This window comes from Apium graveolens, chromosome 6, assembly GCF_009905375.1.
Source record: "Apium graveolens cultivar Ventura chromosome 6, ASM990537v1, whole genome shotgun sequence".
In the NCBI taxonomy this organism is placed as follows: Eukaryota; Viridiplantae; Streptophyta; class Magnoliopsida; order Apiales; family Apiaceae; genus Apium; species Apium graveolens.
The window spans coordinates 290,846,374-290,868,221 of NC_133652.1; the positions used below are offsets into that span (position 1 = coordinate 290,846,374).

The window sequence follows — 21,848 nt, forward strand, 5'->3', positions numbered from 1 at the left end:
CATCGTAAGATTCTAAAATCCCCTATAACGCACTCCTAGGAGAACCATTATTTTTGGCCTTCCAAGCTATTGGGTCAATCCCCAATCTCAAGATGTAGTACCCAACTGAGAAGGGTGTCGGGGAAATGAGAGAAGACCAGGGGACAACAAGAATTATCATGCTTAAAAATCTCGACAAAGATCAAGATTATGAAGAGAATGACACTGGTGGTAAAAGCAAGCATTCGGAGGCCAAACCCAATGGAAATAAACAATTGTTAAACATTGAACTAGAAAAACTCTAGGCTGACCTATCTTGCACAATTGTGGAGCCCACCACCGAAGGAGAGTAAGTTAAAGTATATGTTAGATGTTCCACTAATGATTCTCCAATATTGCTTGGCAAGCATAATTGTATGGAAGTTCCTCAAACTCCTAACTCTCAGACCACCACTATATTGACATTTCAAGATATTTTTGTGGTTTATCAATTCAATTTCTTCAACCCCCGGGATATGACATATGAGTGTTCAATTATCAGCACAAGTATTAGGACTAAAGAACACAGTAGACTTAACATAATTGACTACTTGTCCAGACAAACGCTCACACCTCTATAAAATACACTTCATATTCCTTGCGTCTACACTCGTTGCTTGAAAAAGAAAAAATAATCATCACCAAATAACACATGGGTGATACTTGGAGCTCCTCTAGAAACCTTAACTCCATGAAGCATACATGTTTCTTCTAACTTTCTAATGATAGATTTAAACCTTCCGCGCATAGAATATACAAGCAGGGAGAGATTGGATCTCCATGTCGAAGTCACCGTTGCGGATGCACATCAACAAAAATTCCACTACTGTGTACAAAACTATACGAGAATTTCAGAACACATATCATAATCCTAGAAATACAGGCTTATTGTAAACCAAATTTATGCAATATTTGTTTAATAAATCTTTATTCCAACCTATCTTATGCCTAAAAAATATCAATTTTTAAACCAACCACATCCTTTTTTCCCTATGACTTCAAATGCAATCATTTCATTATAAGTTAATAACCTCCCTTCATTAAAAGCACTTTGTTTGTTAAACATTATCGAGTTTAAACATCATTTAAACTTATTCTCTAGCACCTTAGATAATATACGCATCAGAACATTATCAAGAGAGATAGGTCGAATATCTAAATAAGATGTATAAGCGTAAGATTTAGTTCCCTTGGCCCATGTTCTCATGTTCTGTATCAAAGAAAGTCCCACAAAATTGAACAACATATCTTTTAACAATATTCCAATAAGTTTGAAAAATTTCAGCTTCAACCCATGTGGACCCGGTGACTTATCTTGATGCATGACAAAGTCTATAATTTTTAGATATCAACCTCCAATATATTTCTTGCCATCTACAAACCCGTATTCTATGTTAAATGCATTAAAAATAGATATTTCTTCCATTAATTGTCATTTGCCAAATATTTTCTAACACTTAAAAAACTTTTAAGCATTCAGTACTTTTTTACAGGTTTAGTATTTTTAGTTCTTATGTAATTTGTTTGTCTTATATATTTTATAATTCTTTCTATCTCTATTGTTATATGCTTTAATTTTTATATTCTATATTTTTATAAATTGTATAATGTTCTGTATTTTTAATAAATTAAATTTCTTTAAATATATGATTTAATTTTGTTTAACATCATTTTTGGGTTCTATATATTATTATTTGTTCTCTAATTGTATTTTTTGCAACTTATTTATATTATGTAATGAAATTAAAAATGTTAAGTGTATGTTTAATATTACAAATCACTATTGAAATTTAATGTGTAAGGTAAATTTCTTGGAGTTTGAATTTTCAATATTTTTTAATACTTTAAATAACTTTTAAACATTTTATATTTTTTCACATTTTCTATATTTTGATATGTGTTGTAATTCTTTGAATTATGTACTTCCTTCCATTTTTCTATTTATTATATGCTCTATTTTTCATGTTCTATATTTTATACATTGTATTTTATGTAATGTATTTGAAATAAAGTAAAATATAAATAAATATATGATTTAAGTTTGTAAGCATTCATTTTAGCGTTTATATATTATTTTATGTTGTATAGTTGTTTTTTGTGTAAAATATTTATATATGTGTTCAATATAATTTTAATACAATTATTAAAGTTTAATGTGTTAGGTAAAATTTTAAATCTATGGAATGCACAATAAGAACAAAACAGAATATAAATAGAGAATGAATTAAAGAAAGAAATGATGAGTTAGAGAACAAACCTTCATGATTGTAGGTGAGTTACTAGGTTACCATTAAAATTGGGTTATGGTTAAACCTTCATCAATCATCTAGATGAAGGTTCATAGAACCCAATAACTTTTATTAATAACCACTTGTTATTTTGAATAAATTAATAACCACTTGTTAATAACAAATTTTAGAGGAAGGTTCATACATACTAGTAACTTTTAATATTAACCACAAGCTATGAACTAATTGTACTTTTTTTGTTCTTTTTCTTAAGGAACTCATTTCTCTATTTTTTATCTTTTTATTGTTTTTTAAATTTTGAAAAATTATTCCTTTATAGGCATGATGAAAACATATCTAAAATATATATTATATTTTTAAAATGATTTATAATTTTTATGGTAGAATTTTATAAGAGCTGAGACATCTTTAAAATCATATAAAGAGCCTAAGGTTTATCAACTATTTGGAGAACCCCAAATTCTTTGTGAGCTGCTTTTGGGAAGTACATCTCCTGCAAGTGACAAATCATATTGTGAACATGGGTTCATCCTCTGTAAAAGTTATAGTAGCCTTGGGAGTAGCAAAAGAAACAAAATTAGGAAATAGCCACATCAGGAACTCCAAGGAAGAATTATTAGGATAATGTTGATGTTGATGTCGATGCGAAAGGTAGTTGGTCAATACTATAAGGTAGGTTAATGTAACGAGCACCACCACTCATATTAATAGCACTACCACCAATGCCACCACTATCAAGGTTTTTACCACTAGCGATCCTAATAGGACAATGGAACCGGGACCAAGACCATAACTAAAACCACTGCCTCCGAATATTTCCGAACATACAACCAGTGCTACCACTAAAGCTACCAGCAATGCCACCACCAATGCTTCCACTTAAGCTACCACGAATGCTAACACCCTTGCCACACTCAAGACTAACCAATATACCACCAATGCTGAAACTATATATACCACCAATGCTGAAACTATGACAACTAGCCATGCCACTACTAAAGCTACCAGCAATGTTACCACCAATGCCACCACCAATTGTACCACCTGTAATACCATAATTAATGTGGACACCAATGGAAATGCTTTAACTACCATGAACTTTAACACCAACACCAACAATACCACCACCAATTATCCGACCAAAAATATCGCTTCCAATGCGGCCAATTGCACTAACAAGAGCACTACAACCAATGTCATCATCAATGCCACCAAATCCACTACTAATGTTATCCTCTCTAGTACCACCAACGTAACCACTAAAGATGCTAGTCATGCTACCCCCAATGTCACTACTAAGACTACCCAATATACCACCAATGCTACCACCGTTGATGCCATTATTAAAGTTACCACCAATGATACTGCTTAAGTTAGCACGAACTTCACCACCAACAATACCACCACAAATTCCACTACTAAGACTATGAGGCTGAAAATGTTGAGCGTACAAAATATAAGTTTACCCACCTGTTCAAGTATTGAAATATAAGTTTTTACAAAACTATAATTTGTCCCAGACAGAGCCTATATCTTTATCAAGTAAGAAATCTCATTTTCAACTATGTATCCGGTAATATAAAGTTAAATAGTGATTACTACTGGATTCAAGAAAAATTATAATTATATACTTTTTGAATAATAACTGATCTATTACATCAATAAAAGGTTCTAGTGAGGCTGAAAATGGTGAGCCTACGTGTTCTTGTATTGATATATAAGTTTTTATAGCACTATAATTTGTCACAAACAGAGCCTACATCTTTATAAGTAAGAAATCTCATTTTCAACCATGTGTCAGGTAATATAAAGGTAAATAGTGATGAGGGCTTCACTTGTACTATGTGCATATATATTTATTTTATATATTTGCATAGTAAAGTTTAAAGAAGAACAAAGAAAGCTTACACTAGTAGTTTGATCAAGAGGAGAAACATAAGGGACTTGGAGCATTTTCTTCATTGTTTGTGGAACTTGTTACAAATAGCAAGAAAAATAAAATTCCTCTACATATGTCTCTGAAAAAAGGTCACACATAAACATAAAATAAATTTAATAGTATAATTAAACAAATATGAAGATAAAATATAAATAATATATGGGCTTCTTAGCTATAAATTTTCATTTTTTAGTATATCATGTATTTGGTTATAATTGGTACAATCCTGTGCATCTCCCTTATTTTTATAGATCGGCACTACCATGCTAAGCCTCCATTCCTGCAGTCTGATAAGGCGATTTGTGTTAAAAACAAAGTTTATTGAGAATAGAAGTCAACTTATATTATGTAAATACCAAATTTGGTACTTTGATACTTTTAGCACCAAATTATACATTGTTTCGCTTATTAATAAAGAGTATAGATTCTAGTAGAGGCCTATAAATAGGACAATCTTTCAAGCTTTATAATCATCAAGTTTTATATAATCATTTTTACCGAAATAAAGTGTGAGTTTATATATCTTTTGTGTGAGTTAGTTGTGTGAATTATTGAGAACAAGTTTCTTGTCTAATATCCAACTTTTTTATACTTAAATACCTACGGAGGATGGGAATTTGAAGGCGGGAGAGCAATCTATATTATTGCCTTGCGAAGGACGTATAAGGTCTTCATGTAATGACCTAGGCTTATTAACCTTTGGCGTTTAACCCATGAACCCCTGAACTATGCGAGTTTGACCCTCGACGTATACATTTTAATACCCTTTAGCCCTTAAAGGGTATGAACTAATGCTGATAACAGAGCCAAAGAAGCTTGGAGCTCTGTATGTTTACAATCTTATAAGCTCTTGTATATGATAAATTCCGAGGATTATTAAAAATAGTTCATATATATGTGGAAAAGCAATCAGTTCAGTGTGAGATTTTTAAACTCGAAAGTGAGTCATTGTTCCGTAGAAGGTCAAACTGGAGGTGAAGGAAAATTGACGGGCCTTCATTCATTGGACAAAGAAGAGACTACTGGGAGGATCCTATCTCTGTCAATGGCTGGCAGGTATATTTATTGGGATGGTTTATCTTCTGAATTTATAATTTCAATGGATATATAGTTGAAGAGAAGTTTTACGAGATTCCTCTTCCAAGAACGATAAACAGCTACTCCGTTCTGGAAAGTAGTGGTTATTTAGGTCTTGAATTACCCATTCAGATTGGTTGTGCCCATATGTGGATTGTGAATCATGTCACAAGAGAAGAACTTTTAGAAAAGACAGAAATTTCCCGTTTTCGCAGTCATGCAGAGGGAAAAGAGTGGCAATGATTAGAAGGGTTGAAAATTGAAAGCGTGGATTTCGTTCAAAGATCGACATCACATTGTTTTGCATCAAGGGTGATTCTTTTTTTTTTTAAAGACAGTGTTTTTTAGAATTTCTGCAGAAGAGAAATCCATACAAGAACTTTTCTTCTATGTACTTTTAGTAGGATAAAAGTATCTTGTAGTTTAGATGATTTTGTGCTTTTTGTCTATGCAAAATCCATATAGAGGTTCAAACAGTTTTTATTTTTCAATTTTCACATTTATGCCTTGGGATTTTTGTTGTGTTGGTTTTGCTCATCTCATAGTTCTGGTATTCTTAAAACTTTTTTGGTATTCTTGTTAACTTCCCTGCTTATTTTTCGTTGAAAAACACAATTCTTGTATGTCATGCACTATTAATAATGGATTGCGTAAATCTTTGTTACATTTCTAGTTATTTCGTATGAATTTTTTTACGTAGTTTAGTCAAAAAAAGAAGAAGTTGGTTTGGCAATAATACTTTGTTATTAGTAATGCTAACATGCTGGACATGAGGGCTATAACCATCCTGAGCATGTTATAATAGAGATGGATCTTCCTGTCACAAGTCAGTTTACTGTGAACAAAACTGGACTCGCAGTTGCTAGTTTACGCAATTGTGAATCAGCAGGACTTGTGCTTATGATATTCTGGTTTCGAACATATTCAGGCAATGATGTCAGTCTGGTAAACCTAGCTGGGTTATGAACATGTTCCAATTGACTGTCTTCTAAAGATTATAAGAGTAAAAGAACTAGAATATATGCGGCGACATGTCTTTTCTCAAAAGAAGATACACCAGGTAAAAACTACTGAAGGTCTAGAAGCAGGCAGAGAAATAGCTTATGATGAGATATGAACAATTTGATTGCAGGTTCTCTTTCTGTGGAGATTTCTTGGATGCAGGCAGAGAAATAGCTTATGGAGTGACTTTGGTGATTGTTCTGCTGGGAACAAAACTAGAATTGTTTTGTTGTAGATCTCTATTTGAGGGTAAGTTCTAAAAATCTATTTCTTTTTTCTTCTCGAAATGCTAAAATAATTCCTGATGAATCATGTCATGTGTAACTTAAAGTATGTCAAAATAATTAGACTGAGGGACTGGTGTTTTACTTGTTAAGTTATCATGTATCAACTACCAAGTATTGTTGGACACTTTGATATGTCAGCCACCACTTACCTTTCCCCTCAACTTTAGAGATTTAAAAATGGACCATAAAAGCATTAGTCATAAAGTGTGACCATAAACTAACAAGAATGAAATATCCTGGTCTCTTCTATAATAAGATATTAACATACCAACCTAGAGATTGTCTTTTTCCAATCAAAATTAATAATTAATTCCCTCTCTGTTCTTTCCTTGAAAATATTCAAAAGTTCATAACATTCTTTATCTTGAGAACTTGCCAGGCAATGACAATTCACATACTCCAATTGTTACTATTCTTTTCTGATGATCTCAGCTATAAAAAACACCTCTTGCTAGACCTACTAAAGAATTAGCTGTCTTTGAGTCTGCAGAGATGTTCCACCCTGGTCGCAGCAGCAGCATAACAAGTAAGCTGATCTTGACTCAATAAAATTATGATGTTTTCGTATAATTCACAAGCACACGGTGAAGAGCACATTCTGATAATATATTTAGTGATAGTGATGAAGTAAATCCCTGTAACATCAGAATGTATTGAAGTTCATCAACTATGCATAATTTTGTTCTCTAAAGATCATAGTTTTATTGATATTAATCAACTAGCATGAAGAAGTAAGGATCGCAAGTAAAACTAGATGTGAGATTTGTTATTTAATCTCTAATTGATTACATATGCACACACTAGGAGTCGAACTCTTGACCTCCCGCGAGGGAAACAAGCCTAGAACAGTACAAAAACCCAAGTTTATCTAGATTCTTCAATTCGAGTTATGGCTATCCTAGTTATTTTGGATGTCATAGTTATGGAAGCTAAGAGTTCATACTGGCCCTGATATGGGTTCCTAGTGAATGTTCATTTATCCTGTTGCGGGAAAAATTCTGTGCAGACGGTTGTCTAATTGAAGACCTTTAAGACCTTATATGTTCTACAAGTAAAATATGTCAAGAACATACTTTGCAGATCAAAAAATTTTGTAATGTTCTGCTTGCAAAAGGTATATGGTCTCCGATTTGATAGTGGTCTCCATGGATTTCAATCCGGTTGTTGTATAGACGCATTGACTCTTTCAAATAGAAATATACTGGATTGTTTTAACTATCATAAAGAGAAAAAATGTGGTTAATTTTTGTAAGATGGAGCTATGTTCTGACATTGTATATTGGTGTGCCAGATCTTCAGCGTATGCAGTTTTATTTGTCAAGGATGCCATTAAGTTCGCCCTGTTTGTGGGAGAATGCAAACATAGTTCTGCAACTAGGGTTCCTTGGATTCATAGCACTCCATTTTGTGCGCAGAATTGTTTCATCATTAGACCAACACAAAACAAGAGAAGATCTTGGACAAAATGACAAGATGAATGTAATTGTTGGATTTTCCTACAAGTTTTGCGTATTTTGCTCAATTTTTTTGTTTGGAGAACAATTTATAAACATTTTGCTCATGCCACAAAGTAGAAGTGGGTCAGAATGCAAGATGACAGGCCAGGTCCTTTCCTCAGAGATCACCCAAGCAATATCATGTGCCATTACATTGATTGCACTATACATACTGCTAAAAGATAAATGCAGCAAGTACCCTTTGGTTCTGAGAATCTGGTGGTTTTGCAGTTTCTTGATGTTTCTTGTCCGAGCAGCTCTCGAGGCTTATTTTTCATTTGCAGAAGATGGCCACAGTAATAAACCTGATTATGTTGAATATATTATTCTTCTTACATCCACCTGCTTATCGGTTATTTCAATTCGAGGACAGACAGGCATCGTTGTTAAATTGCCAGATGACATCACTGAGCCACTTCTAAATGGAGATTCTGCAGAAATTTCAGTAGAGCAGAGGGACTGTCTATATGGTAAAGCCACCCTTTTCCAACTTGTAACCTTTTCTTGGTTGAACCAGTTGTTGGCAGCTGGAAACAAGAAACCCCTAAACCAAGACGAAGTACCAGATGTTCATATCAAAGATTCTGCTGAGTTTTTATCTAGTTCCTTTGATGAAATCTTAAAGCATATTAGAGAGAGAGATGGGACCACAAAATCCTCTATATACAAAGCCATATATAAATTTGTGAGGAAAAAAGCAGCTATTAATGCATTTTTGGCAATGATGAGTGCTGGAGCATCGTTTGTTGGCCCTTACCTTATTGCTGACTTTGTTAAATTCCTTGGGGAGAAGAATATCCAGAGCTTAGAAAGTGGATACATTCTTGCACTCGGCTTCCTGACTGCAAAAATTGTTGAGACAATAGCTGAGAGGCAGTGGAATTTTGGCGCTCGCCAGCTTAGCCTACGACTTAGGGCTGCTCTGATTTCCCACGTTTACAAAAAAGGTCTTGCATTGTCAAACCAATCATGTCAAAGCCATACAAGTGGAGAGATTATCAACTACATGAGTGTTGACATCCAAAGGGTCAGTGATTTCATGTGGTACATTAATTCAATTTGGATGTTTCCAGTTCAAATTTCCTTGGCGATATTTATATTACATAAAAACCTAGGAATGGGGTCCCTGGTGGCATTAGCAGCAACAATTATTGTTATGACTATCAACAAACCAATAACTAAGATTCAGAAGAAATATCAATCAAAGATAATGGAAGCAAAGGATGATAGAATGAAATCCACTTCTGAAATTCTTCGAAACATGAAGACACTGAAACTTCAAGCATGGGATGGTCATTATCTTCGGAAGGTACAAAGTCTTCGGAAAATTGAGTACAGATGGCTCTGGAAGTCAGTCAGACTACGAGCTATATTGGACTTCATTTTTTGGATATCACCTGCATTTATTTCCGTTGCAACGTTTGGAGGATGTATCATCATGGGGATTCCACTTACAGCTGGGAGGGTGTTATCTGCAATAGCTACGTTTAAAATGCTGCAAGATCCTATCTACAATCTACCCGATCTTCTCTCTATGTATGCACAGGCAAAAGTTTCTGCAGATCGAATTGCTTCTTACCTTCAAGAAGAAGAAATTCAGCATGGTTCAGTTGAATTTGTTTCCCCAGATCAAACAGAATTTGACATTGAGATAAAACATGGAAAATTTAGCTGGGATGCTAATTCAACAAGCTCAACTCTTGATGGTATAGATTTGCAAGTAAAGAGGGGAATGAAAGTAGCTATTTGTGGGACTGTAGGATCAGGGAAGTCGAGTCTTCTCTCGAGCATACTAGGAGAGGTGACAAAGTTGTCTGGGACAGTGAAGATTAGTGGGACAAAGGCTTATGTTCCTCAGTCTCCATGGATACTATCAGGCACTGTAAGAGAAAATATCCTTTTTGGAAATTCTTATAATAGCTCCAAGTACGACGAAACAATAAAAGCATGCGCCTTGACCAAAGATTTGGAAATGTTTCCCACTGGTGACTTGACTGAGATTGGAGAAAGAGGGATAAATATGAGTGGAGGACAAAAGCAGAGAATACAAATTGCTCGTGCAGTTTATCAAGATGCTGATATATATCTGCTTGACGACCCTTTCAGCGCCGTTGATGCACATACAGGCAGACAACTCTTCGAGGTTAGTGGTTACTTCTCTATTAAGATCATGCATATGTGAAAGTCTATCAGGATGAATATAATGTGATGACGAATGCACATTGTTCGAGGACTCACTACTGCTTATATAAAAGTGAAACTAATGTATGAAGTTTGAGACACTGATATTGTTCCGTGACAATAGGAATGTCTACTGGGGATTCTCCGGGAAAAGACCGTACTTTACGTAACTCACCAAGTTGAGTTTCTTCCAGCAGCAGACAACATCCTGGTAAATTATTTGAAACTAACACCCAATTTTGTTGTTTTCCACCTGTTCAGAAATTGATTTAGTTTCTGCTCCGGGAATTTTGAAAGAGAGAGGGAAGAATAGTTAAAATTTGTTACTGAATAATTGATCAAGCGGTTGTACTGACAGAGTGAAGAGCGTAGTAATTTATAACCTCAAAAGTTGTAGTTTACTGACATACTTGAGAAAATGGGATGATAAATATACATAATAACTATAATTCGGTAAATTCAATTTCTGTAAATCGGGATCATTTTGTTGTGAATTAATGCGGGAGTTCATTTACACAGGTACCTTGAAAAACTTCTGTGATTATGAATATGAAATATTATCCGCAATATGGTTATCTAACTTCCCATTCTTAACAGCTAATCCAGAACGGCAGAATTTCACAAGTTGGCAGGTTTGAAGAACTTTTGAATCAGAATATTGGATTTGAAGTGCTAGTAGGAGCTCATAGTCAGGCTTTAAATTCAGTCGTAACAGTTGAAACTGCAAGTAGAGCACCTCCAAATGCATCATATGATGGTGAACCATCTTCAGAGCCCACCTCAATTCATGAAGTTCCACAGAGCAAAGAAGATTCAGAAAGTACTCTTTGTGCAGAAACAAATGAAAAGAAAGGAAAGCTGGTAAATAAAGAAGAAAGGGGAAAAGGAAGCATTGGAAAGGGCGTTTACTTGGCTTACTTGACCATGGTGAAAGGTGGCGCATTTGTTCCAATAATTGTTCTAGCTCACTCAGGTTTCCAAGGCCTGCAGATTGTCAGCACCTACTGGATGGCATGGGCTTGTCCAACAGTTGAGGCTGAGGAAGTCAAGGACATAAACTACATATTATTTGTTTACTTAATAATTTCTATCGGGAGTTCCTTCTGTGTACTTGTACGAGCCTCTCTATTGGCTGTTACAGGCCTCGCAACAGCTGAGAAGCTCTTCAACAATATGTTGCACAGTGTTCTTCGCGCTCCTATGGCCTTCTTTGATTCAACTCCAACTGGAAGAATACTAAATCGGGTAAAATGCCTTTCCACATCTAACAAAATAACATATGACAATATATTCAACTAATTCAGTGATAGGTAAAGATACATGCTGGGACCTTATCATGCAGGGGAAAGAAGTTACATAAAACAATTAATATAGTTTGTCCTGTAGACATTTTCCTTCAATATTCAATAATCTTCCTTGATTAGGGAGTTACTGGAATATCTTAATGTATAAATCTTTTGATAACTAATATATATCATAATATGATATAACAATCTCTAGTTACAGAAAGAAGAGCGTATTACTCTAAAGCATGTACCAGTGTCCTCGGAAGATTTCAAATTATACTAAAATGGGGGTCTCGAGAATCACTTTAATTCTTTTCTATTCATATGTAATGCATAGAAAAATGGATCTAAATCTAATTTACGACATCTACTTGAATTTTCCACAGGCCTCCACGGACCAAGATGTGTTGGACTTGGGAATAGCAAACAAATTAGCTTGGTGTGCTTTCTCCACAATTCAACTTCTTGGGACCATTTTAGTAATGTCTCAGGTGGCATGGGAAGTATTCATCGTCTTCCTTCCGGTTACAGCAATATGCATATGGTACCAAGTAAGGGATTTAGTATTCTGTTCTCACTGTCCAAACTCCAAACTGTTTAAATATAATCTTGTACAGCTAATGCCAACTTCAAGAGAATTAGCACCCTTCAAGAAAATTAGTCCATTTTAGGTTGTTTAGGTAATCTTGTTTTTTGTGTTCATAATTAGTCCATTTTATAATGTCAGCAATATTCTATGCCAACTTCAAGAGAATTAGCGCGCCTAGCAGGGGTAGAAAGAGCTCCAGTACTGCACCACTTTGCAGAGTCACTTGCAGGAGCAGCCACGATTCGTGCCTTTGGCCAAAAACCGCGCTTTATTAATGCAAACCTTTGCCTAGTTGACAACCACTCAAGGCCCTGGTTTCATAATTATGCGGCTATGGAGTGGCTTTCTTACAGACTAAATCAGTTATGCAATTTTGTATTTGCCTTCACATTAGTATTGCTGGTGACCCTCCCTGAGAGAATTATCAATCCAAGTAAGCAAAATGTTAACTCACAATGATTCCATCATATATTCTTTTATATACTAGTTTATTAAAGCAGACAAGGCAGGCACAGATAATAACCTGGGTGGAATTTTTACAGGCCTTGCAGGTTTGGCGATCACATATGCAATCAATTTAAATGTTCAGCAAACATATTTCATATGGAATATTATCAATGCCGAAATCAAAATGATTTCAGTTGAAAGAATTCTACAGTACTCAAATATTAGTAGTGAAGCACCTCTGGTTATTGAAGATTCTAGACCACCTAACAACTGGCCAGAAACTGGAACAGTTTGTTTCGAAAACTTGGAAGTAAGTGTCTTCAGCAATATTCTAAGAACCACAAGCTGATAAATATCTTTTTTTTAGATATACTAATGAATTTTCATTTTAGTTATGAAATAGAAACCTTAGTTTAAGTATAATTTTACCCTGCTAAACCTCACAATTTTTCTTACTTTTTTCTTGGATGAAAACTATAAGTTCAATGATATAACAGTTTAGATAGGAACTTCAGAATTAGGAAAAATCATACTTTCATAGTTCCATCTATTTATGTATGCATATTGTTGCAGTTTCGTTACGTTGAGCATCTTCCATCTGTCCTAAAAGATATAACCTTCACAATACCTGGAAAGAAGAAAGTCGGTGTAGTAGGAAGGACTGGGAGTGGGAAAACAACCCTTTTACAGGCCATCTGCCGGATTGTTGAACCGAGAGAGGGAAGAATCATTATTGATGATGTAGATATATCCAAGATAGGCCTTCATGACTTGAGATCAAATCTTAGCATCATTCCTCAGGACCCAACTATGTTCGAGGGGACTGTCAGAAGAAACCTTGATCCACTGGAGCAATATTCTGATGGTGAAATTTGGGAGGTACCCCTTCTAAACCAGCTTATAGCATTTACTGTAGCCTGCTACTATACTAACCAGATTAACATCTATTTTTTTGTAAATGATTATATTAACCAGAGAGGATCCAGTTGGAAGGAATCTTGGTACATCATTAAAATTATTTTCACTTACATTATATGTCTGCAGGCTCTAGACAAATGTCAGTTAGGAGAAATAGTTCGAGAAAGCGAAGAGAAGCTGGAATCTACAGGTCAGATACATCATTTTTATATCTTTTATGGTGTAGATGCACATTTGACTAATGTACGTTTATCGTATGGCTTTACAGTTGTTGAAAATGGGGAGAACTGGAGTGTTGGACAAAGACAGTTATTCTGTCTCGGAAGAGCATTGCTTAAGAAAAAAAGCATTCTTCTTTTGGATGAAGCAACAGCCTCTATTGATTCAGCAATTGATGGGATACTACAAAAAGTTATTAGCCAAGAGTTTAAAGACCGGACCATTATCACAATAGCTCACAGAATACACACAGTTATTGACAGCGATTTTGTGTTGGTCCTTAGTGAAGGTAAGCATTATATGATCTTTTATATAAATTCTGCCTGAAGCATACAACATGTTTATATCTGTTTCAGATGAGGTGATCAAACCTTTAACTATTTTTCATTCATGAACAGGAAAAATAGCAGAGTATGACACTCCGAAAAGGCTACTTGAGAGAGAGGATTCATTCTTCTCAAAGCTCATTAAGGAGTACTCAACAAGTTCACAAAGTTTCAGCAGCATGGTAAAATCGTAAACTGAAGGAGTTCCCTGGAGAATTTGGTAAACAACTATCATATATAGTAATTTGAGAGAGAACTCTTATAAGTTGAAGGAAATTAGAAGTTACTTGAGTATACGATACTATAGCTTTGGATCATATCACATGATTATGGACATCCTCAAGATTTCGTAAAAATCCCTTAAAAAGGATGATCAAGGTACACCACACAAGGACATTACCATATTCAGCTGTCCTCTTTGGATCCTTCTTATAAACTAGTGGTGTACCATATAGAATCCTGTTATAGTCCTTTGAGGTATACAATATTACACAAAGAAAAATTAAGTAGCCTGCACCGTATAAACCAAGTATAGATGTTATTGTATTAAACCAGTATAAATAAATAAGCCCCAGCTCCCTTAGAGGAACCAAGGGGCAGTGCTAAAGTAAATTTTAAGATCCTTCGTAAGACTTTACGAGGGATCTTGTACTATACCAACAGTTATGAAGTGGAGTATCATAACAGGGACCTAGCTAATGAGAAATTTTAATAACAGGGGAGGAACACTATGTAGTCTGAATCTCGTGATCAGACACGGACAAAATCTCTACAGCCACCTGAACTAACCATATCACATCAGCAAAATTTCAGTGTATGCATATGTTGTGCAAGGCTATTTCATAATATTGGTAGAATAAAAAAGGGTAATCCATAAGCAACAATTAAAATAAAGCTAAAGACGATGATCATTGTCTTATGTATCATAGAAATATTCCGGTTCCCCTTCAATATATATAAATTAGAGTACATGTAAGCCATTCCATGATATATTCTGGCTAACTAGTTACATATGCATTACCATTACTGAAGGATTAAGAGTCTCCTCGAACTGTTACACCACCGCGAATAGCAATCCTTGAGGTTAGGCCAGTCGGAGGAGGGACAGTGGATATAATGATGCAGCCATATAGACAATATCTGCTCTTGTTCTTCGTTACTTAGAGCTTCTATGATTTCCTCCAAGATCTTTTCAACCTCGGCTTTTTCACTTAAGCTCAATAACGGCGTATCTGTGCCATTGGTAGCTCTACATAACAATGGTAGCCAAGACATCAACAGCTTCATTTTCATTTGCTTTTGCCGCTCTTTTTTCCCTTCATCATCATCTTTATTGTTTCCAATTTCTTTCGCTTGTTTAAGTAAAAACACTACGATATCGCAAATTACACAAAATTAGAACTACATCTCCAAGAGAAGAGGGTAATTAAAAGTAATTAACTTTTAGTGTCCTTTCCCTTTAATTTAGTTCCCAATTTTCCTTAATATGTTCTGTTCATTAGATAAATCTCAAGTCTTAAGTGTCCTCTTAAGTCTTAAAGTGTCCTTTTCTTTGCTCTGCATTTTATTGTAGATAAACATTAAAGACCTTTGAAAACCACTCTAGCCACAAAAAATTACAAATCCTAATTCTAGCCACAGAAATGTTTTCCAAATTTAAGGAAGACTAAGTAGCACCACTCAAATTATTTTCTACAACATCTAACCATAAGTACAATACAAATCGGACTAAAACTTGTTTAGGAATATCACGGTCACGTTCTAAGTCATCTGGATTCGATTCTCGATCATAGGAGACTTATCTAACTACAATGAAATAAAAAACAAAAGATGCATACCTGGAACTTTGACAAGAGAACATTGCAGCCTCGGCTCAGCCGATAAAGCCAGCCAAGCCAACTTACTAGCCGAGCCCCATCTCTCCACAGCTTCCGCAACATTCCCACACTGAGCCAGCTTCTGAGCCAACCAAAGCACCTCAGCCGCGAGCTTCTCAGCGGACTTCCCACACCTATTCACTTCACTCATCCCCATCCGGCTCCAAGCCGCCTCCAAACAATACCACACGGCTCGTGTCACACGGCTCAGCTTATTAAAATTACCTTTTGACCCCTCAATTATTTCATGCACAGAATCATCCTCGATCACAGCAACCCTATTTTCAAGCTGTAATAATGTCCTCGAAAACGCCGCCGAAAGTACAACAACGTTAATTTCCTCTAGACGTGCATGACATTCGGACATATTATCATCAACCACTTTCTCCGACAACGTCCGGACAATCTCGTACTTTCTCGAACTCACCGGAACATCGTTCATCATCGATAATAATTGCGTAAGTGCACGTGAAATACCCGTGTCGCCCGGATAATTCCCGACGACGGATATTTTTTCATTTGTGCTCGATTTTTTTTTCGAATATTCATGAGAAGAGAAGAATTGTAGCAAGAAAAAGAATATGGATACAAGAATGTATCGGAGTGAACCGAGAATTCTGTATCGCTTTCCGAGATTAAGGAGGAATTTATCGGCATATATGAAGATAGAGGTTATGATGTTCCTGAGGAGTAAGGGTGGTATGGTGGTCGGAGGACCTTCCATGATGATATTTTTGGCTCCTGGCTTTATGTTTGTTTAGTTTGAAGTTTGTATATGTTTTGTGGTGGCTGCGGGCTTTGTGGCCTTGTAAAAAGTGTGATTGGACTTCTAAGACGTATATGCTCACACATATACCATCCGGAAATCTATTACTTAATTCAAACTTATTTGCAGTTTATGGACCTCTGTACTTACTCCGTGTATCCTTTAATTTGTTACCATTTAAAATAAAGTGTGTGACGTTTATTTTAATTTTTAAGACTCCCGTATATTATAGTTACATAAATTTTTTTTAAATTTTTTTTCTTGTGAATAAATATTAAATGTTTAAATTTTTATTTCAAAAAAGTAAATTTTCAAAATAAGTTAAATAACTATACTAGATAAGAATTTTAAAATGCATATCAAACAATTTATTTTAAATGTTAACAATTTAAAGGGACGAAGGAAGTAGTAGTTTTATAGTTTAATGAATAGTTTTTGATAGTCATCTACGTTCTAAAACTTGGTCCAATTGATAGGAAAAAGGGTCTTAATGTCACTATTTGGGAAAAATGGTGAATATTACTTCAAAACGGAATTTCGCGTTCCATTTTTTAATCAAAAACATCAATGCGCCTTGTATTTCTTTTAAAATGTCAAATGTCAAAACGCAACTTGAGAAGTTGCTTTGAGTGGCTCAAAACGTGAGCTCAATTTTCGTTTTTATTTTTCTTATGCCAAAATGTGATTTGAAGATTGGTTTTTAATAAAAACGTAAATGAACTATCGATTTTACATTTTTTTTATTATTTTAACCAAAAAATTTACTAGATAAAGTTATGTTCACAAGTTTAAAGGATATATATTAACATACACATATACACATATATTTTAACATATATATTTTGGTTTATAAAAACCTCAAAATACAAAAACCAGACGTGTGAAATACATATTTAACATACACAAAAAATAAGTTCACACAGAGACAAAGGGAGACAGAAAAAGAGAGAGAGAAATAGTACATACATGAGAAGGTCACGTCGGGAATTTCTCAAATGAGAACCCATATTAAATTTTTTACATCTAAATTAAATCTTAACCATCAAATTTATATTTTAAATTTTTATTTTGATCCACATCCCCACCTACCAACCTCTATGTCCAACTCTCCCATCCTCTCTCTCCTCTCATCTCTCTTCTCTCTCTCCTCTCTTTCTCTCTCTCTCTCATATATACATACAACCACACACACAACTCACTCACCCATCTTCATCATCCCCCACCTCTACCTCTATGAACCCGCCTAACTTCCGCCGCCCAAATGCTGCCCAATCTCTGCATCCCAGTCGCCACTCAACCATGTTGTCGAGCTGCCAACGTCGAATTTGGAGTGATTACATTGTTATGATTCTTGATTTAGATAATAAATTATAGAATAATATATATTTTGTAGTGATTCTGCATGTAGTTATTGATTCTTCAATAATTGAATGTCTGTGTAGATGATGATGATGATGATGGTGGTGGTGGTGGTATAAATGATGGTGGTGATGTGGTTGTTAGAATTGTTGTGTTTTGTAATAAAATCTGGCGATTTTTTACTATGATATTGGTGATCGGAGTTAATGATGGAGTTGGTGGCCAGATCTGGTGGGTAGAGACGGTAGTTAGTCGATTCTGCTGATTTTTTTTCTTCGGTGGTGATTTTCCAATTTGATGGTGACCGGATGTGGTGATTTTTGGTTTTTTGGTGGAGATTTCTTATTTTGACGGTGGTTATTATATGTTTGATGGAAGTGATTTTCTGGTGGTCGCGGGAGCTAGTGATCGCTGGAAATGATGGTCGACGGTTATTGAAGGTGGAGGTGGGTGAGTAAGGAGGTGATGGAGAAGGTGATGGTTGAAGATGAATGAGAAGGTGATGGTTGCGGATGATAATGAGATTTAAAATGAAAGGTGTACATTAAAAGTAAATTTAAATTTGGATGGTGGAGATTAGATTTCATATCTGATTTTAAGATGGGTTCTCACTAGAGTAAGACTCAGGTCACATATATCATACATGTATCATAAACTGTATACCAAATTAGCTAATCGAAGAGAATTAGTACTTCAAAGTAAAAGCGCAAGCTAAGCCCTGATTTTACCACAAACTTAATTCGACCCCAAATTAGCACTGGAACAATCAGAAAAAACAAATTAGTATTGGAATAAAACGAGTTTAACAAAAACCACAAATTCAAACATTACAGAAAGTTTAACAAAAAGTAAAAACCCCCAATTCAAACATAAAACCTTGGTTTTGTTTGAAACTCGAATCGGTTCAAGCAGTCCCCATTTTCTTCGATCTGTGAAAGTTTAGCTCTTAATTGAATTAAATCGATTTTAGTTTACCCTTAAACCTAAGGGAAATATAAAAAATAGCAGAGATAATCGAGAGAAGACTAGTTTAGAGAGTGATCAGAGTGTATTTTATTAGTTATAAGAGTGAGTTAGAGTATTTTGATTTAGAAGAAATTGATGATATCAGTGTTTAACTATCAAAGTTTGTTAGTTAGTATTTGATATCAGAGTTTGAGAGAGATGACGCCATCAACATTTATCGTCAGTATTTGCTAATTAGTTTTTATCATTAGTATTTACTCACATCAATATTTGTCAAGCTGGAAATCATGAGATATCAAAGAAGGAAAGATTTACAGAGATATGTCGGTGTAGGACTTTACTTATTGTAGCAATCGATAGATGGGTATGTATTAGGATTCATTATTCTATTATAACACATATTCTAGATTGATTCTGTAGGTGTGCAGTATATAAGCGTATGTTAAGTTTACACTTTATGTGTGATTACGAGTTGATATATCATTCATAAAACCTAGCAGCTCTCAAGGATATCTATTTTATCTTCGAGAGAGTACTATAATCAGTTTTCATCCATTAATATAAAAAATGTTCTTCCTGTTGAGTTTATTAATTCGATTTGATTGTTTAAACTGTATTCATCCCCCTCTACAGTTGATTAAAGGCCTAACGCTTGGTATCAGAGCTTGTTGTTGATACATAAATAATTTAAGATCCACAAAATAATCATTAATGAAGAATAAAGAAGCTAAGAAAAATCCCCCAACACCATCAGCCACAAATCAAATTAGCCATAACGTGAGTAGATATGAGGCTATCAAGGTTTCAATTCCGAAGGTTCATGAATATCCAATCTAGAAAATAAATATGGTCATGTGTCTAGAAGCAACAGACCCTAACTATCTGAACAGGATTTATGATGGTCCTCCCAAGCCTATAAAGCTGGCTGTTATTGTTGATGGTCAAGATAAAAAGACGGTTGACAAAGAAAAGAAGGACTATACTCCTGAGAATCTATCATCTATCATTAAAGATGCAAAAGTTAGATATCTTTTGCATAGCAGTCTTAACAATGTCATGTCAAATAGGGTTATTGGATGCAAAACTGTCAAGGAAATTTGGGACACTTTGGAGGTCAAGTGTCAAGGCACAACTGATATAAAGAAGAATAAGGACTGTACTCATACAGGAGTATGAACACTTTGACTCAAAGTCTGATGAGTCCTTGGCTGAAATCTATGACCGGTTTCAAAAGTTGAAGTATGACTTTTCATTGCACTCTTGTTTTAAATTTAAAAAGTGGGTCCTCAAAGATTCATCCCTCGTGACTTTGTTGTACTAATTTGTGAGTGTTGTTTGGTTTTTAAATATTAGTTTGTGTTACATGCTGATTCTCAATGATCAGAAGAAGCTCAGAATCTGACTGCATTTTAGATATCATCAGTATTTGGTGTGTCGTCAGGATTTGACACATCATCAGTATTTGCATGTCATCAGCATCTGGAGGCGGTCAGCTATGAAGATTGATTATGTTCCTTAGTTTGAGGGATGGATTTCTATTACGTTCTGAGTTATAGAACTTTATATATTCGGTTAAAGATATGTATCATTTTTTATTAGTAATTGATAATATATATATATATATCTTAGATTGATTTGTAGCAATTGTGTAATATATAAACACAGTTTAGGTCATCACATAGTGATTTTTTTAAGTATTGTACGACCTAGCAGCTCTCAAGAACATCAGTATTGCTTGAGAGATTTTGTAACAGTTTTTATGAGAAATATAAAGAACTGTTATATTTTTCATACTTGTTCGAAAAATATATACAATTATATCCAACCCCCTTAAACAATTGTATTGTTACTGGGCAACAATTGGTATCAGAGTTAACTGATAATTTACTATCAGAAACGATCTAAACATGTCTCTGAACAAGTATGAAAGTATCAAAATTTCCATTCTGAAAAAGACTAAATATCTTACAAGGATGGTAAAGATGCTAATGCACTTGGATGCTACCACTACACCATAGATGGCCTATCACAATAGTTTGATCAAGAGTGTTACAAACTTATGTTACATTAGCTATGCTCATCTTTGTCTACCGTAACATGGCAAATTTGATGTTACCATAGCATTTCCAACATGTTGCTATAGATAGAAAGTGTTACACACTGCAACATGTGTGAACTGGTGTTACCATAAGGTATTAACGAATTAAATATTATCATTTACAAAATAATTAAATATAAATATATTATTTGAATTTAAATTAATTAACTTTGTAATAAATTTAAGTAATAATTAAAAAATGTAACTTCAATCAGATAAGTAAATAATTCCATTTTTATTTTGATATTAAAGTAAGATTATGTTTTTAATATATAAAATTTTGTATTTTAAAAATGTAACTTATATTTAATCCTATTATTTGATTTTAAAATAATTAGTTTTAAAAATTTTAAATTTTATTTGTATTTAAAAATTATAGTAAATGAAATTACTTTTAAATAATAAAAAAATTGATAACAATATATTATAAATAATTGATTTAAAAAAGGAAAATTAAAAATACAAAACATGAGGTGAATTAAATAGGCGGGCTAAAAATTGGGCTGAAATTTTGACAAGCGGCAACTTTTCACAGAGGCTAGCGTTAAAAATTTGAACAAAAATGAAGATACTCTACCAACTCTCTTTGTCGTTCATTCTCTCCCTCTATCAGTCTTTATCTATCTCTGTCACTTCATTCTCTCTCAACTCTCTTTGTCCTTCTCTAAATTTTTCTCAACTGTAAGGGTAAATTAAAGTTGATTATGTTCAATTAAGAGCTAAACTTTCTCAGATCTATGGATATGCG

At 34.4% G+C, this 21,848-nt stretch overlaps 2 protein-coding genes across 2 annotated transcripts; one reads left to right on the forward strand and one right to left on the reverse strand.

The window, feature by feature from the left end:
- Positions 1 to 6,870: 6,870 nt before the first annotated feature.
- On the forward strand, positions 6,871 to 14,356 carry LOC141668205 (putative ABC transporter C family member 15). The gene is made up of 11 exons (XM_074474979.1): positions 6,871 to 7,098; positions 7,864 to 10,211; positions 10,374 to 10,460; positions 10,847 to 11,494; positions 11,922 to 12,086; positions 12,263 to 12,557; positions 12,667 to 12,881; positions 13,145 to 13,450; positions 13,616 to 13,679; positions 13,758 to 13,997; positions 14,107 to 14,356. Exons 1-11 carry the CDS (start codon positions 7,065 to 7,067, stop codon positions 14,226 to 14,228), a joined length of 4,524 nt encoding a protein of 1,507 aa, XP_074331080.1. The 5' UTR covers positions 6,871 to 7,064; the 3' UTR covers positions 14,229 to 14,356.
- Positions 14,357 to 14,918: 562 nt separating this feature from the next.
- Positions 14,919 to 16,773, reverse strand: LOC141668206 (uncharacterized). Its single transcript, XM_074474980.1, has 2 exons — positions 15,873 to 16,773; positions 14,919 to 15,404 (listed from the first exon to the last, which is right to left on the reverse strand). The coding sequence occupies exons 1-2, from the start codon at positions 16,633 to 16,635 to the stop codon at positions 15,058 to 15,060; spliced, it is 1,110 nt and encodes a 369-aa protein (XP_074331081.1). The 5' UTR covers positions 16,636 to 16,773; the 3' UTR covers positions 14,919 to 15,057.
- Between the last annotated feature and the right edge of the window lie 5,075 nt (positions 16,774 to 21,848).

Excerpts from the sequence above, each read along its gene's own strand:
- LOC141668205 (XM_074474979.1), top strand. The coding sequence starts at position 7,065 with ATGTTCCACCCTGGTCGCAGCAGCAGCATAACAA. Across the intron at positions 11,495-11,921 it reads CTGGAAGAATACTAAATCGG|GCCTCCACGGACCAAGATGT; the intron begins GTAAAATGCCTT and ends AATTTTCCACAG. Across the intron at positions 13,680-13,757 it reads AGAGAAGCTGGAATCTACAG|TTGTTGAAAATGGGGAGAAC; the intron begins GTCAGATACATC and ends ATGGCTTTACAG.
- LOC141668206 (XM_074474980.1), bottom strand. The coding sequence starts at position 16,635 with ATGGAAGGTCCTCCGACCACCATACCACCCTTACTCCTCAGGAACATC. Across the intron at positions 15,405-15,872 it reads TTCTCTTGTCAAAGTTCCAG|TGTTTTTACTTAAACAAGCG; the intron begins GTATGCATCTTT and ends GCGATATCGTAG.